Genomic DNA, 13,314 nt, shown 5'->3' with positions numbered 1-13,314 from the left:
CTAGAAAAGTTGAGGATATTCATACCCTAGTGATTCTATTTTTGGAGGTAGACCCAAGAGACTTTTACACATGTATTCCATGGGAAATGTCCAAGAATGTTCACTGCAGCATTGTTAATACTAATAGTCCCAAACTAGAAACAACCATAGTGCCCATCCACTGTAGAATTGGATGTTCAATCAATTCATGATTGCTTCACTAAAATTATACACTGGAAGGCTAGTGAACAATGGAGACAAAGAATCTATAGCTACTCTGAAAAACATGGATGAATCTCTCAAATAAGTGATACAAGTGAGAGAAGCAAGCCATCAGAGGAAGCATGCAGTATGATTTATTTATATAAATTCATATAAATGGTATTATTTAGGGATGTGTACACAAGTGGTAAAGCTATAAAGAAAAACACTGAAATACTCACAATGTCAGGATAATGACTATATCTCTAAGAAAGGGTGTGGGTTGTGATTGGGAGGAACACAGTGTCTGTATTCTGGAAAGCTGGCAATGGTCTATTTCTTGACCTGGCTCCTAGTTACACGGGTGTTTGTTTTTACAAATTATCTAAACCTGGCAGATATGTTTCATGCACTCCTCTATACCTCAGATTTTAAATATGGCTTCCTGCAAAAAAATGTAATGGAAGGAAAATATGTGAAGTAAAAATTTTGATGAGGTTTAGAGTATTAGGGATGAAAAACTTTTTCTTTCTATCAAGTGTTCCGCAAGTATACATTATCACTAAAAAGGGGGGAGTGGGGATTATTTAAACTATACGCACCCCATAATCTAGTCATTACCCTAAACCTTTCCCTTGCTAGATATTTCACCCTCTATTTATATCATTTCCCAAATCACAGATGACAGACAAGTCAGAAGATCATCATCATCATTAATACAATCATTAGGCTTCACAGGCCAAATCCATTACAGTGAGATTGGGCCACCACACTGAAATGCAAGGCGGCACACCAGGACTATTGAACACGGTCATATGGGTATTTTTCTCAGCAGAGTCCATAACAGTGACTTAGGGTTTAATCTTATCACATTTAACTGGTACTCCTGTCCAGAGACCTCCATGTGCTGGAGAATCTAGAATTAGCTAAGGAATGCTGTGGGACTGGACATGAAATTTACCATGGTGTAATGGCAAAGAGTTGGTTTAGCTTGTGCACCGTCTTAGAAGAACCCAGGGGTGGGGTGGGTTTTCCAGGATTCAATATAAATTGTTTCATCTTCCAGGCTTTGCACTTCTAGGCTGAACAGTGGTAATCTGTTTTGGCTCCACCTCTTACTCATTCTAATTTCTGTATCAGCAGGCAAAAAATATAAATAAATAAATAAATAAATAAATAAATAAATAAATAACTATAAAACAAATTTTCCTGAGGACCTTGCTCAAGACAGTTCTGGATATGGAAGCTGTCCAGGAAAAAAAAAAAAATCATTTTCAGCATAATTTGCTAGCACTATGGTAGTTTAATGTTGACACATAGTGTATTGTCCCAGGATTTTTCTCTCACTGGATTGATAAATCCAGCCAGGCAGCCATCCAGTAAACAATTTTTAAAAAATCACCATGCTTACCACTGGGAGGGGCTGAGGGTGTTTATTTTGGTATATACAGTGATGTACAGATTTAAGTTGCATTTAGCAGATAGATTGCTAGGTATTCCAGCACCATTTACCAGGTGAACTTTCATTTCCCCATTATCTGGGAAGACGTCCTTGATTTCCTACAAATATTGAATGTAGAACTTATTTGTGCATACCAGGCTCTGCCTCTGGGCTTTCTATTCTGTCCCAGAGACCCAGGACCAGAATATTTAAATCACTGTGTCGTTAAACACGTTTTAATATCTGATAGGGCCAGTTTCTGCGCATTGCACTTTTTTTTTTCTTCCTTTCAGGAACGTGCTCAGGCCCGCGGCAGGGGGCGGGGTCGCGCCTCCTCCGTGGCTCTGGTTCCAGTGGAGCCTCACCGACGCGGAGATGGAAAGCCCGAGGCTGCTCCCGCCTCGAGGGACACGACAGAGCGGCGGTGCTGGCAGCCCCGCGGGCGCCAGCCGGTTCCACGGCGGCCCTGACCCGCGGGCTGGCCAGGTCCCCGCGCGCCGCCTCCTGCTGCTCCGGGGCCCCCAAGATGGCGGGCCCGGGAGGCGGCACGAGGAGGCCAGAGCGGCCTCACGGGGCCCGGGCCCGAGCCCGTTGGCGCCGAGGTCGGATCACGCTGGCGGCGGCGGCGGCGGCGGCGACGGCGACGGCGATGACTTCTTCCTGGTGTTGCTGGACCCGGCGGGTGGCGATGTGGAGACCACGGGCGCCGGCCAGGCCGCAGGGCCTGTATGGAGGGAGGAGGCCGAGTCGGTCCCACAGCTCCAGCAGGGTGAGAACGGCGCGAATCCCGCGGGCCGCCAGGCGCTAGGCCCCCGCTGCCTGTCCGCAATCCCCGCCCCATCCCCGGCTGAAAACCCGATCCCCGCCCCAGGCCTGGGACCCGCCGCGGCCTTCACGGGCACCGTCACCATCCACAACCAAAACCTGCTGTTGCGCTTCGAGAACGGTGTCCTCACCCTGGCCACGCCCCCGCCGCCGGCCTGGGAGCCTGGGGTCGCGCCTGCCCCTCAGCCTGGGGGTCTGATGGCTCCGCAAGCGGGGGTCCCGCACGCCGCGCAGCCCAGCGACTGCCCCGAGCTGCCGCCCGACCTCCTGCTGGCGGAGCCAGCTGAACCGGCGCCCGCCCCCGCGCCTGAGGAGGAGGCAGAGGGCCGAGCCGCAGCCGAGAGTCCCCGCAGGCCGCTGGGCCCAGGCCCGGGCGTGGTGCTGTACCTGTGTCCCGAGGCGCAGTGCGGACAAACCTTCGCCAAGAAGCACCAGCTGAAAGTGCACCTGCTGACTCACAGCAGCAGCCAGGGCCAGCGGCCCTTCAAGTGCCCCCTGGGCGGCTGTGGCTGGACTTTCACCACCTCCTACAAGCTCAAGAGGCACCTGCAGTCGCACGACAAACTGCGGCCCTTTGGCTGCCCTGCGGAGGGCTGTGGCAAGAGCTTCACCACGGTGTATAACCTCAAGGCGCACATGAAGGGCCATGAGCAGGAGAACTCGTTCAAATGCGAGGTGTGCGAGGAGAGCTTCCCCACTCAGGCCAAACTCAGCGCCCACCAGCGCAGCCATTTCGAGCCTGAGAGGCCATACCAGTGCGCGTTTTCTGGCTGCAAGAAGACGTTTATCACAGTGAGTGCCCTGTTTTCCCATAACCGTGCCCATTTCAGGGAACAGGAACTCTTTTCCTGCTCTTTTCCTGGCTGCAGCAAACAGTACGACAAGGCTTGTCGCCTGAAAATTCACCTGCGGAGCCACACCGGTGAGAGACCTTTCCTTTGTGACTTTGACGGCTGTGGCTGGAACTTCACCAGCATGTCCAAACTCTTAAGGCACAAAAGGAAGCACGAGGATGACCGGAGGTTCATGTGCCCTGTGGAAGGCTGTGGGAAATCTTTCACAAGGGCTGAGCATCTGAAAGGCCACAGCATAACCCACCTGGGCACAAAGCCTTTTGTGTGCCCTGTGGAAGGCTGCTGTGCCAGGTTCTCTGCTCGCAGTAGTCTCTACATCCACTCCAAGAAACACTTACAGGACGTGGACACTTGGAAAAGCCGTTGCCCAGTCTCTACTTGTAATAAACTCTTCACATCCAAGCACAGCATGAAGACCCACATGACCAAAAGGCACAACCTCGGCCAGGATCTCTTAGCTCAGCTAGAAGCTGCGAATTCTCTTACGCCCAGCAGTGAACTTACCAGCCAGGGACAGAGTGATCTCAGTGATGCAGAGCTAGTGTCTCTCTTCTCGGATGTGCCTGGCAGTAGTTCTGCTGCAGTGCTGGACACAGCATTGGTGAACTCTGGAATCTTGACTATTGATGTGGCTTCTGTGAGTTCAACTCTGGCAGGGAGCCTCCCTGCTAATAGTAATAATTCCTTAGGGCAGGCTGTGGACCCTCGGGCCTTGATGGCCACCAGTGACCTTCCTCAAAGTCTGGATACCTCTCTCTTTTTTGGAACGACAGCCTCTGGTTTTCAGCAGAGTCCCTTAGATATGGATGATGTCCCAAGTCTAAGTGTGGGGCCATTGGCATCTCTGGGCTCTTTGGCTATGAAAAACTCAAGTCAAGAGCCCCAAGCTTTGACCCCCAGCAGTAAGCTAACAGTGGACACAGATGCTCTGACTCCTTCAAGCACCCTTTGTGAAAACAGTGTCTCAGAACTACTGCCGCCAACCAAAGCAGAATGGAATGTACATCCTGACTCTGACTTCTTTGGACAGGAGGAAGAAACCCAGTTTGGATTCTCCAATCCAGCAGGAAACCATGGTTCTCAGAAAGAAACAGATCTTATCACAGTGACTGGCAGCTCATTTTTGGTATGAACTATTAATTCCTTGCCACGTGGCTTATTCTTATGAATTACACTCAATTTTTAGGCTATTCTGGACTAAATGTTTAATTTATGATCTTGACTCTGGAACTGTCAAGTTGTGTGACCCTGAGTAAGTCACTTAACCTATCTGAGCCTTAATTTCCTTATTTATAAAATGAGGTGGTTTGAATAGATTGTTTCTAAGGTCTTTTAACTCTGTATTTAATGATTTTGTGCTCTTTCTTGAAAATTTTAGGAAATCTTACCATGATTAACTATTGCATGCGCTTCTAATGTAATGAAAATGCATTGAGAGTTAATGATCAGAGAATGTGGAACTGGTGTTTAACTTTAAAATTATAATGGAAATTTTACAGAATGTCAAAATATTTCTAAAATCTAGTGTTAGAGCTTAAAAAAAGAAAGCTAAAAATATGGGTTAGTTCTGCTTACCTCCTTATCTTTCTAGCTTCTTCTTTTTTTTTATGGAAGCCTGTGTTGTAGAACATGCCAGAGCTTTGATATGACTCAGACCCAGAAATATTGATTTGGTGGTGAATAAGTGGCCTTATATAAGTCATTTAGCATCAGTAAGCTTCAGTTCATTTGGTGCGTTGTAGACTTACTTCTCTATCCTAGGAGTTAGTTTTGGGCATAGAATGTTATGTGTTTTGGCATGTTTTAGTGAATTTTTATCACCTCTCCTGCCCCTCTCATTCCTTCCTTAAAGAGGAGAAATCAGCATAATTAAATATGACGTTTGTGCAGGCAAAAAGGTTTATGAACGTTAAGAAGCAGGAAGGGAATATCTTTCTTCCACAAATTAAGAAGGATTTTTCTCCATACATTTCGTCTGTAACATTGCCCCCAGGTCCATTAGTCTGAATTATATTATCTTTGCTCTGCATTCAAAGCCAGCCCATAGAGTGAATATATAGAGCCTGTGATTCCAAGAAAATCTGAGAATGGATCAGAGTGACATTTTCACCCTCTGTGTCCCAGAGAGCTCATTGCTTGCCTTCTCCCTGAGTTGGAATGAGAGGTTTCATTTGCATTTTGAGTAAATATTGTTTGTCTTACGTGAGTATAGCATTTTATAGTTTATGTAGCACTTTCACAACTTGTATTTGAGCCTCACAATATTGTGAGATAGTTGTGGCAAAATTTTAACTATAACTTATAATATTAAAAATTAAAATTTACCTAACTCACAGTATAAATGAATTTTATATTTATTATATATATACATATATATCTATCAATTCCCATTTTATTCTTCTGAGTTTCATGATTACTTTTATTTATAACCACTTTTTCTGTTCCACTGTAATTGATGTTTGTTCCCTTCTGCCTGCTCTGCTCTTTCTCCAACCAGTTCTCTAACATGTGCGTTTCAGTCTATGTCATGATCTCTTCTTTTTAAATTTTAATTAGACAGGTCATTTTCATGGTCACCATCTCTCAGCCATTCCCCTCATGGCCCATTTTTTAGTCACAGTATTTACTGCAAGTCTGAGTATGCAGTACAAAATTATTTTCTGGATTTAGATGTCAGTGTGTTTCCATATAAATCAAATGATAATGGGGATATTTTTATGTAAGGTTTTCATAAGACATGTTCTTTTACGTCTCTAAATTTTTTCACCATGTTGTTCTGCTAGCAAACACTCTTAGTTGCTCTGAAACATTCTAACCCATTACTGGTTGCATGTAGATGTGTGTGGATGACAGTTACAGCACTTTGGTAGTGCACTTTATAATTTGCCACTTTGAAATGCAACTGTACTATCTTTCTGGTTTTTAAATTGGTTGTGCTCATTCAGTGAAAAAGCAAGAAGTATATACATAAATTTGTAACTCAACAAAGTGGTCAGAGTATGATTGTTTCTAACCATTTAACAGTTCTGTCTCAGCACTTTGGAAAAATTTTAAGCCCATTTTGGAAATGTGTTGTCATTAGTTAAGTCCTCTTAAATAGATTTTTTTTTCTTTTCCTACAGATAGGAATATGAGGCCTGAGGTAAACATGCAGGTTATAGGCATCTGTTAATATATACAACCATAAGAATATTTTAAAATTATTTCATTTTGTTTCTTTAATCCCTCGATCCTCTGTCCTACCATTAGATCTATTATATTCTGTGGAATTTTCTTTTTTTTAAAAAATATTTTATTTATTTATTTGAGAGAGGGAACAAGTAGTGGGGAGGGGCAGAGGGAGAGAGAGAAAAAAAAAAAAGAGAGGGAGAGGAGCAGACTTCCTGCTGAGCAGGAAGCCCAACACAAGGCTCCATCCCAGGACCTGGAGATCATGACCTGAGCTGAAGGCAGATGCTTAAACCCACTGAGCCACCAGGAGCCCCTCTGTGGAATTTTCAATGGACAAATTTTACTTTCTTGAAGCTAAAATATCTTGTAATTTTTTGTGGTCTCACACAGTTTCTTTTAATCAATTTGTTCAAAAAATTTCTTTTCCAATACCATTTTCCCAGTATGATGGTGACAATGGCATGACATTATAGTCAGAAGTGTGACTACAAACGTAATGGCTACATTTCTGTTAGTGTCGGCATAAATATGCCATTTTAAAAAAAATAATGGGACATGACTCAATGTTTTCTCATTTGCCTCACGATGCCTCTTAAATCCTTGGTTTATGAAAATTTTGCCAATTGAAAACAGTAACAAAATGCTTTGCAGAAAGGTTTGCATCCAGGGAACTCTGTTGAACATGTTCATCATGAGTTAAAATATGTTAATCTTGACATTTTTATCATTATTTCATTATAGTATTGCACAATTCAAAGTCTTCAGTAGAAGTGAAACTTGATAGAATATGAGGATCACTTTTCTTTGTGGATTAAAAAAAGACTTGGTATAACAGGGTATTCATGACTATTCTTTGATTCCAGATTAAACATTGATTAACTCCCTTTTTGGGAATACTCATAATCCCTTAGTAATTATTGATACCAAACAGATCCACTTGATGATAATTTAGATGCAGTTCACTCAAAATATGTGCTAATTAAAATATACAGCTGAACTGAAATTTGTGTATATATTGCTTTTGAACAAAAGATTTTCTTGGCAATTAAAATAAAATGTGTTGGGGACTTAGAGAACAGATTATCTAAACTCTTTGTTAGAACACAACTCCATCTAAAGAGCAAAGCACATACTACAAATGAATTTTTATATTTGTCAGATCTGGGTCTTTGGTAACAGTTTTTAAGCTAGGAACCTCACAGTATATTTCAAGTTAATTTACTGAGTACATAAAAAATACAAGGTAGAGTACTAGGAATATAGATAAGAGGAGTAAAATGTAAGCCACATCTCAATTTTGGAAAGGACATAGGAATTCACATATTAAATATTTCACAACTAAACAATACCAGGACACATGATTTCAGACACCAAGTTAATGGTTTGGAGGAAAAGGAGGGGCAGTATCTATGCTTTAATGGATGGTTAGATTTAGTTATGTTGAAAAGAGAGTAGATGAATTCTAGCCAGGGAGAAAAGCACAAGAAAGAATTTGAAATGGAATAGGCCACACAACACTGGGAAAGACAATCTAGTTCAGGGCTCATGTTTGGTAAGTTCTGGGTGTTAGGGTTAGACTGCCGGTAGGGAGCCTAACTCTAAAGAGCTATGAAAATCAGTCATAGTGGATAGGACTTTATTATGGGCATGGTTAAGACCCAGTGAAGATATTTAAGAAAGGAAGTCAAGTGATAAATAAATAGAAAGTTTAATATAGTAGAAATACATAATGTAGATTTGATGGGGGGGAGATAAAATCATTTAGGAGTCTATTGTAAAATAATTTCAGAGTGCTGTGATGAGGACCTGAAGAGAAATCATGGCAGGAAGTGAGAGCTTAATTAGGGATATTCCCAAATTGAGGAAACAAATATAACTTGGTGACTCATTGAATATATGAGACATCCATCAGAAAAAGAAAGCAAGATGGGGTGCTTGGGTAGCTCAGTTGGTTAACTGACCGACTCTTGATTTTGTTCAGGTCATGATCTTGGTGTCATGAGATCGAGCCCCACATCAGGTTCCGCGTGCTCAGCAGGGAGTGTGCTGGAGATTTTCTCTCTCCCTCTCCATCTACCCTCCTCCCTGCTTGTACTCTCTCACTCTCTAAAATAAAAAAATAAATCTTATAAAAGCAAGATCAGAAATGACTAGGGATTTCTTGGAGACTGTAAAAATTACATTTCATTATCATGAACAAGAAGGGTATTGAAATCTTTTCAGGAGTACCTATGGAAAGATGATTAAGGCATGTTTAATTACTGGGAAGTGATAAATTATAGTTACCTACTCTAAACTATACATATTGTGGATTATACAATAATCGCTTCCCTACTTTGGATATTCCACAGATACTTTATGGTATTTAGTAATATAATAAATCATTTCTCTATAATTTGGGAGATGCAGTTTAGTCATCCATTTCAATATTTCCTCAATATAAACCTTGTTAGATTAAGTTTTACCTGCATTTTTCTCAGACTGGAAGAGACAGGACTAGGATTGTCTAAAACTAACTTCCATGTGATCTTTGGGGCTCTTTCCTAATAACCCCCTATGTCATTGACTGATACAATATGAGAACTCAGTCACAGGATAACATCCTCTATTATCCCAAAATATTTTGTCCTTTTTATTGTTACCCTTACCACTCTTGGTGATAACTCAGAAGGAATGGAGTCCAAAGAAAAAGTGAGAGTAAATAAGTTATATTTTAAAATATTTCCATCATAAAAAGTAAGCCTCCACATAGTTTCCTATCACATTGTTCACATTTTTGTTGGATTTCTTTCTTCCATGTTTTTTGTTTTCAACATAAGCAAATATTAATAAAGGTGAATAAGGAGAGAATGAATAAACCATTTAAAAACTAGTTGAAATAATCCTAACCATGGACAGTAGTCAATGATTCTTAAGAACACTAGTAGGATGTGAATCCCTTGGGAATATCTCTTGTTACCAGCTTATTAAGCAGCTGACAATTACTGAGTCCTTACTCTGTGTGAAACACTATAAATTATAACACAAAAGTCTATTTAATCAATTCATTTAAACAAGTATTTTTGAGCACATAATTGACAAATTCTGTCTTTGTGCTCATACACATTAAGATATAGACAAAGAAAAAATTAGGTAATGAAAATAATATATAATCAAGTTCTAAATGTTTACATTTTGGAATAATACAGATTTAAATAGAATAGCAGTTGCCATTCTCAGAATGTGGATTATAGCATTGAGGAAAAACTCAAAGCACATATTATCAAAAACTGTTTCAAAAAATTTGGAGAATCTAAAATTTAATCTGGGATGCAGCAGTTAGGGTAAACTATCCTAAATTAAAATTTGCACAGAACTTTGAATGGTAGCTTAAATAATTACAGCAAAATCCTTTGGGAAATAAATTTTAAATTTTGCTTTATTTTTAGTTATTCTAGATTAGAATTCTGGATATAGTCAGTGTTCATCAATGTACACATACACACACATACATGCATACATATATCTGAAAGTGATATTTTGAAATTGTTTATTTTCAAATGAATTAGCATGCAAATAAATGGCATTAAGCTAAATAAAATTTTCAAATGAATTAGCATGCAAATAAATGGCATTAAGCTAAATAAAATCATATTAGACACAAAAGAAAACTTAATTTTCTGAAAAAAAAAAAACCCCACAGACTTTAATTAGAAAGTAATTATTTCATGCAAGTACACTAGTTGAAAAGAAGGGTACATAAATTTAATGTGATATTTAGGACTGAGAGCTGGAATTCTGCGTGGAGAACCCTGAGAATTCACCAATCATGTGGTAAGTGTCAGGGTAATCATCAAGCAAGCATTTAAGATTCTGAATTAAATATAGGTAGCTTAATACATTTGGAAAGGGGAACAAAGTGCACCATAGCAAAATAAAACTCTAGTGACAAGCAACACTGTTTTCAAGATGCAAAATAACTACAAATGGTAGCAAAAACAGACATTTCAACTCTTCAAGCATTCTAACTTTGGGATAAAACCAAGAAATTATTAATCTTTATCAGGACCTATTTCCCTTTCCTGTTTATGCTGCAGTCAGTGTGAAACTACATTACACTGGATGTGGAAGAAAGTAGCTGGTCACATGTTTGTTTACGAGGAAATCAGCCAAAATAGAGAGCTGAAATGGAAATTCCACAGGCAATGACTCAGTTAATAGAGCAGCAGTTTATTCTAGGCTATTTCCAATTTTAGATTATGTGCTGCTGGATGGAGTGAGTACTTTTTTCCTCTCAATTCATGTTGGCATTCTAGTTAATACTAAATTTAGCACTTGGTGTTTCTAAGAAATTTAGTATTTTTCCCCGTAAAATTACCTTATGTTCCTGTGCTTCTTAGAGCTAATTATTATTTTATTTTTAATTATCAATAGTATCAATAAAAATTGTATCAGATGCCATGATGTAAGAAAAAAGATGTCATAGATTTTTTTATTGTCTCACTTTTCAAAGTGTTGTTGATTAAGTAAAACTTATTTTTCTCTTTTTGTTATTAGAGGACTCACTTTCCCACTTGGGTATGTCACTGTTGTTTATGTAATCTTGCTGATTAATCTTATGTATTTTAGAGCATATTATAGTCCATTTTTAGAAGACTGTCTACAACACTGAGTTTTTAGATGAGACCCTAAAAATTTGGTTGGCTTATATTTTATTCAATTTTTATAGTGGGCATTGGATAGTCCTTTTCACTGCTTAAATCTACTGAGTATTGTAAAAACTCACTGCTCACAGGATTTTTTTTTGCAAAATGATCCTGATTGTCCTTCAAGACTTTAGATCTCTTTTGGGGCAAAAATTCGTCAAAGTTAAAGTGGTACCTGGATTTATAAAAATCATTGAGGATTCTTCCCAAAAATGGAAATAAGAAAATAAAATTGAAACAACAACAGAGAAAGAAGTTAATTTTGTTTTATAGCCAAGTGTTTTGTTTTTTCCTAACTGTCTTTGGTTGACAACATCTGGATAAAAGCACAATGGCAATTTTGAAACACACCTAGTATTTTCCAATTACAGTTAGTAATATAAAAATTTCAAATAGATGTTATTACAACATTGGTCATCTATCTAATACCATCTGGCTTTCAGAAGTTTCATGAAGATAGTAAAAAGTAAAAAGTTTTCCAAATTTAGACCTATGAAATGCCAAAATGTGCTCAAAATAGATGTCATTGATTATTTAACATGGCAGATAATCTTGGTAGTTGGTGTTTTTAACTATTTCTACCTCAAATATCCTTTGAAGTGGATTATTAGTTTTTAGGGTGTTCAGTTTTGTAAGTTTTTCTTATATATTTTGAATACTAACCCTTTATCAGATACATCATTTGCAAATACCTTCTCCCATGCCATAGGTTGCATTTTAATTTTGTTGATTATTTCCTTTGCTGTGCAGAAGCTTTTAATTTTGATGAAGCCCCACTAGTTTATATTTACTTTTGCTTCCCTTGCCTTAGGGAAACCTAGAAAGAAGTTGCTATTGACTATGTTAAAGAAGTTATTGCCTGTGTTCTCTTCTAGGATTTTTATGGTTTAAGGTCTCACATTCAGATTTTAATCCATTTTTAGTTTATCTTTGTGATAGTGTAAGAAAGTGGTCCAGTTTCATTCTTTTGTATGTTGCTGTCCAGGTTTCCCAACACCACTTATTTGAGGAAAATGTCTTTTTTCCCACTGGATATTCTTCAGTGATTTGTTGAAGATTAATTGACCATGCAGTTGTGGGTTCATTTCTGTATTTTCTATTCTATTCCATTGATATATATGTCTGTTTTTGTGCCAGTACCATACTATTTTGAGTACTATGGCTTTGTAGTATAACTTGAAGTCCAGAATTGTGATGCCTCCAGCTTTTCTTTTTCTTTTTCAAGGTTGCTTTGGCTACTTGAGGTCTTTTGTGGTTTCATACAAATTTGGGATGGTTTGTTATAGGTCTGTGAAAAATGCTGTTGGTATTTTGATAGGGATTACATTAAATGTGTAGATTGCCTTGGATAGTATAGACATTTTAACAATGTTTGTTCTTCCAATCCATGAGAATGGAATGTCTTTCCATTTCTATCCTTCATCTTCAGTTTCTTTCATCAGTGTTTTATAATTTTTCCCCCACTGGAAAATAATTTTCAGAGTACAGGTCTTCCATCTCTTTGGTTAGGTTTATTCTTAGGTATCTTATTGTTTTTGGTGTGATTGCAAATGGGATTGATTCTTTAATTTCTCTTTCTGCTACTTCATTATTGGTATATAGAAATGCAACAGATTTCTGTATGTTGATTTTGTATCCTGCAACTTTGCTGAATTTATCAGTTCTACCAGTTGTTTTTTGTTTTTTGTTTTTTGGGGTTTTTTGTTGGAATCTTTTAGGTTTTCTATATAGAGTGTCATGTCATTTGCAAATAGGGAAAGTTTTACTTCTTCCTTGCCAACTTGGATGCCTTTTATTTCTTTTTGTTGTCTGATTGCTGAGGCTAGGACTTACAGTACTACGTTAAATAAAAGTGGTGAGGGTGGACATCCTTGTCTTGTTCCTGACTATAGGGGAAACACTCAGTTTTTCCCCATTGAGGATGATATTAGCCATGGGTTTTCCATGGCTCTTGTTATGTTGAGGTATGTGCCCTCTAATCCCACTGTGATGAGGGTTTTTAACATGAATGGATGTTGAACTTTGTCAAATACTTTTTCTGCATCTATTGAAATGATCATATGGTTCTTATCCTTTCCTTTATTAATGTATGTATCATGTTGATTGATTTGTGGATATTGAATTTGCAGACCAAGAATAAATCCCACTTCATTGTGAT

At 39.0% G+C, this 13,314-nt stretch overlaps 1 protein-coding gene across 1 annotated transcript; it reads left to right on the top strand.

Annotated features, from left to right (window-relative positions):
• Positions 1-1,807: 1,807 nt before the first annotated feature.
• LOC118008195 (zinc finger X-linked protein ZXDB) lies at positions 1,808-6,575 on the top strand. The gene has a single exon (XM_035001717.1). The coding sequence runs from the start codon at positions 1,997-1,999 to the stop codon at positions 4,430-4,432; it is 2,436 nt and encodes an 811-aa protein (XP_034857608.1). The 5' UTR covers positions 1,808-1,996; the 3' UTR covers positions 4,433-6,575.
• The last annotated feature ends 6,739 nt before the right edge of the window (positions 6,576-13,314 follow it).

The sequence above is a fragment of the Mirounga leonina genome, unplaced genomic scaffold (genome assembly GCF_011800145.1).
Source record: "Mirounga leonina isolate KUSES-001 unplaced genomic scaffold, KU_Mleo_1.0 Mir_100873, whole genome shotgun sequence".
In the NCBI taxonomy this organism is placed as follows: domain Eukaryota; kingdom Metazoa; phylum Chordata; class Mammalia; order Carnivora; family Phocidae; genus Mirounga; species Mirounga leonina.
Note: the sequence above shows the minus strand (reverse complement) of the source record. Positions and strands in the feature narration are given on the sequence as shown.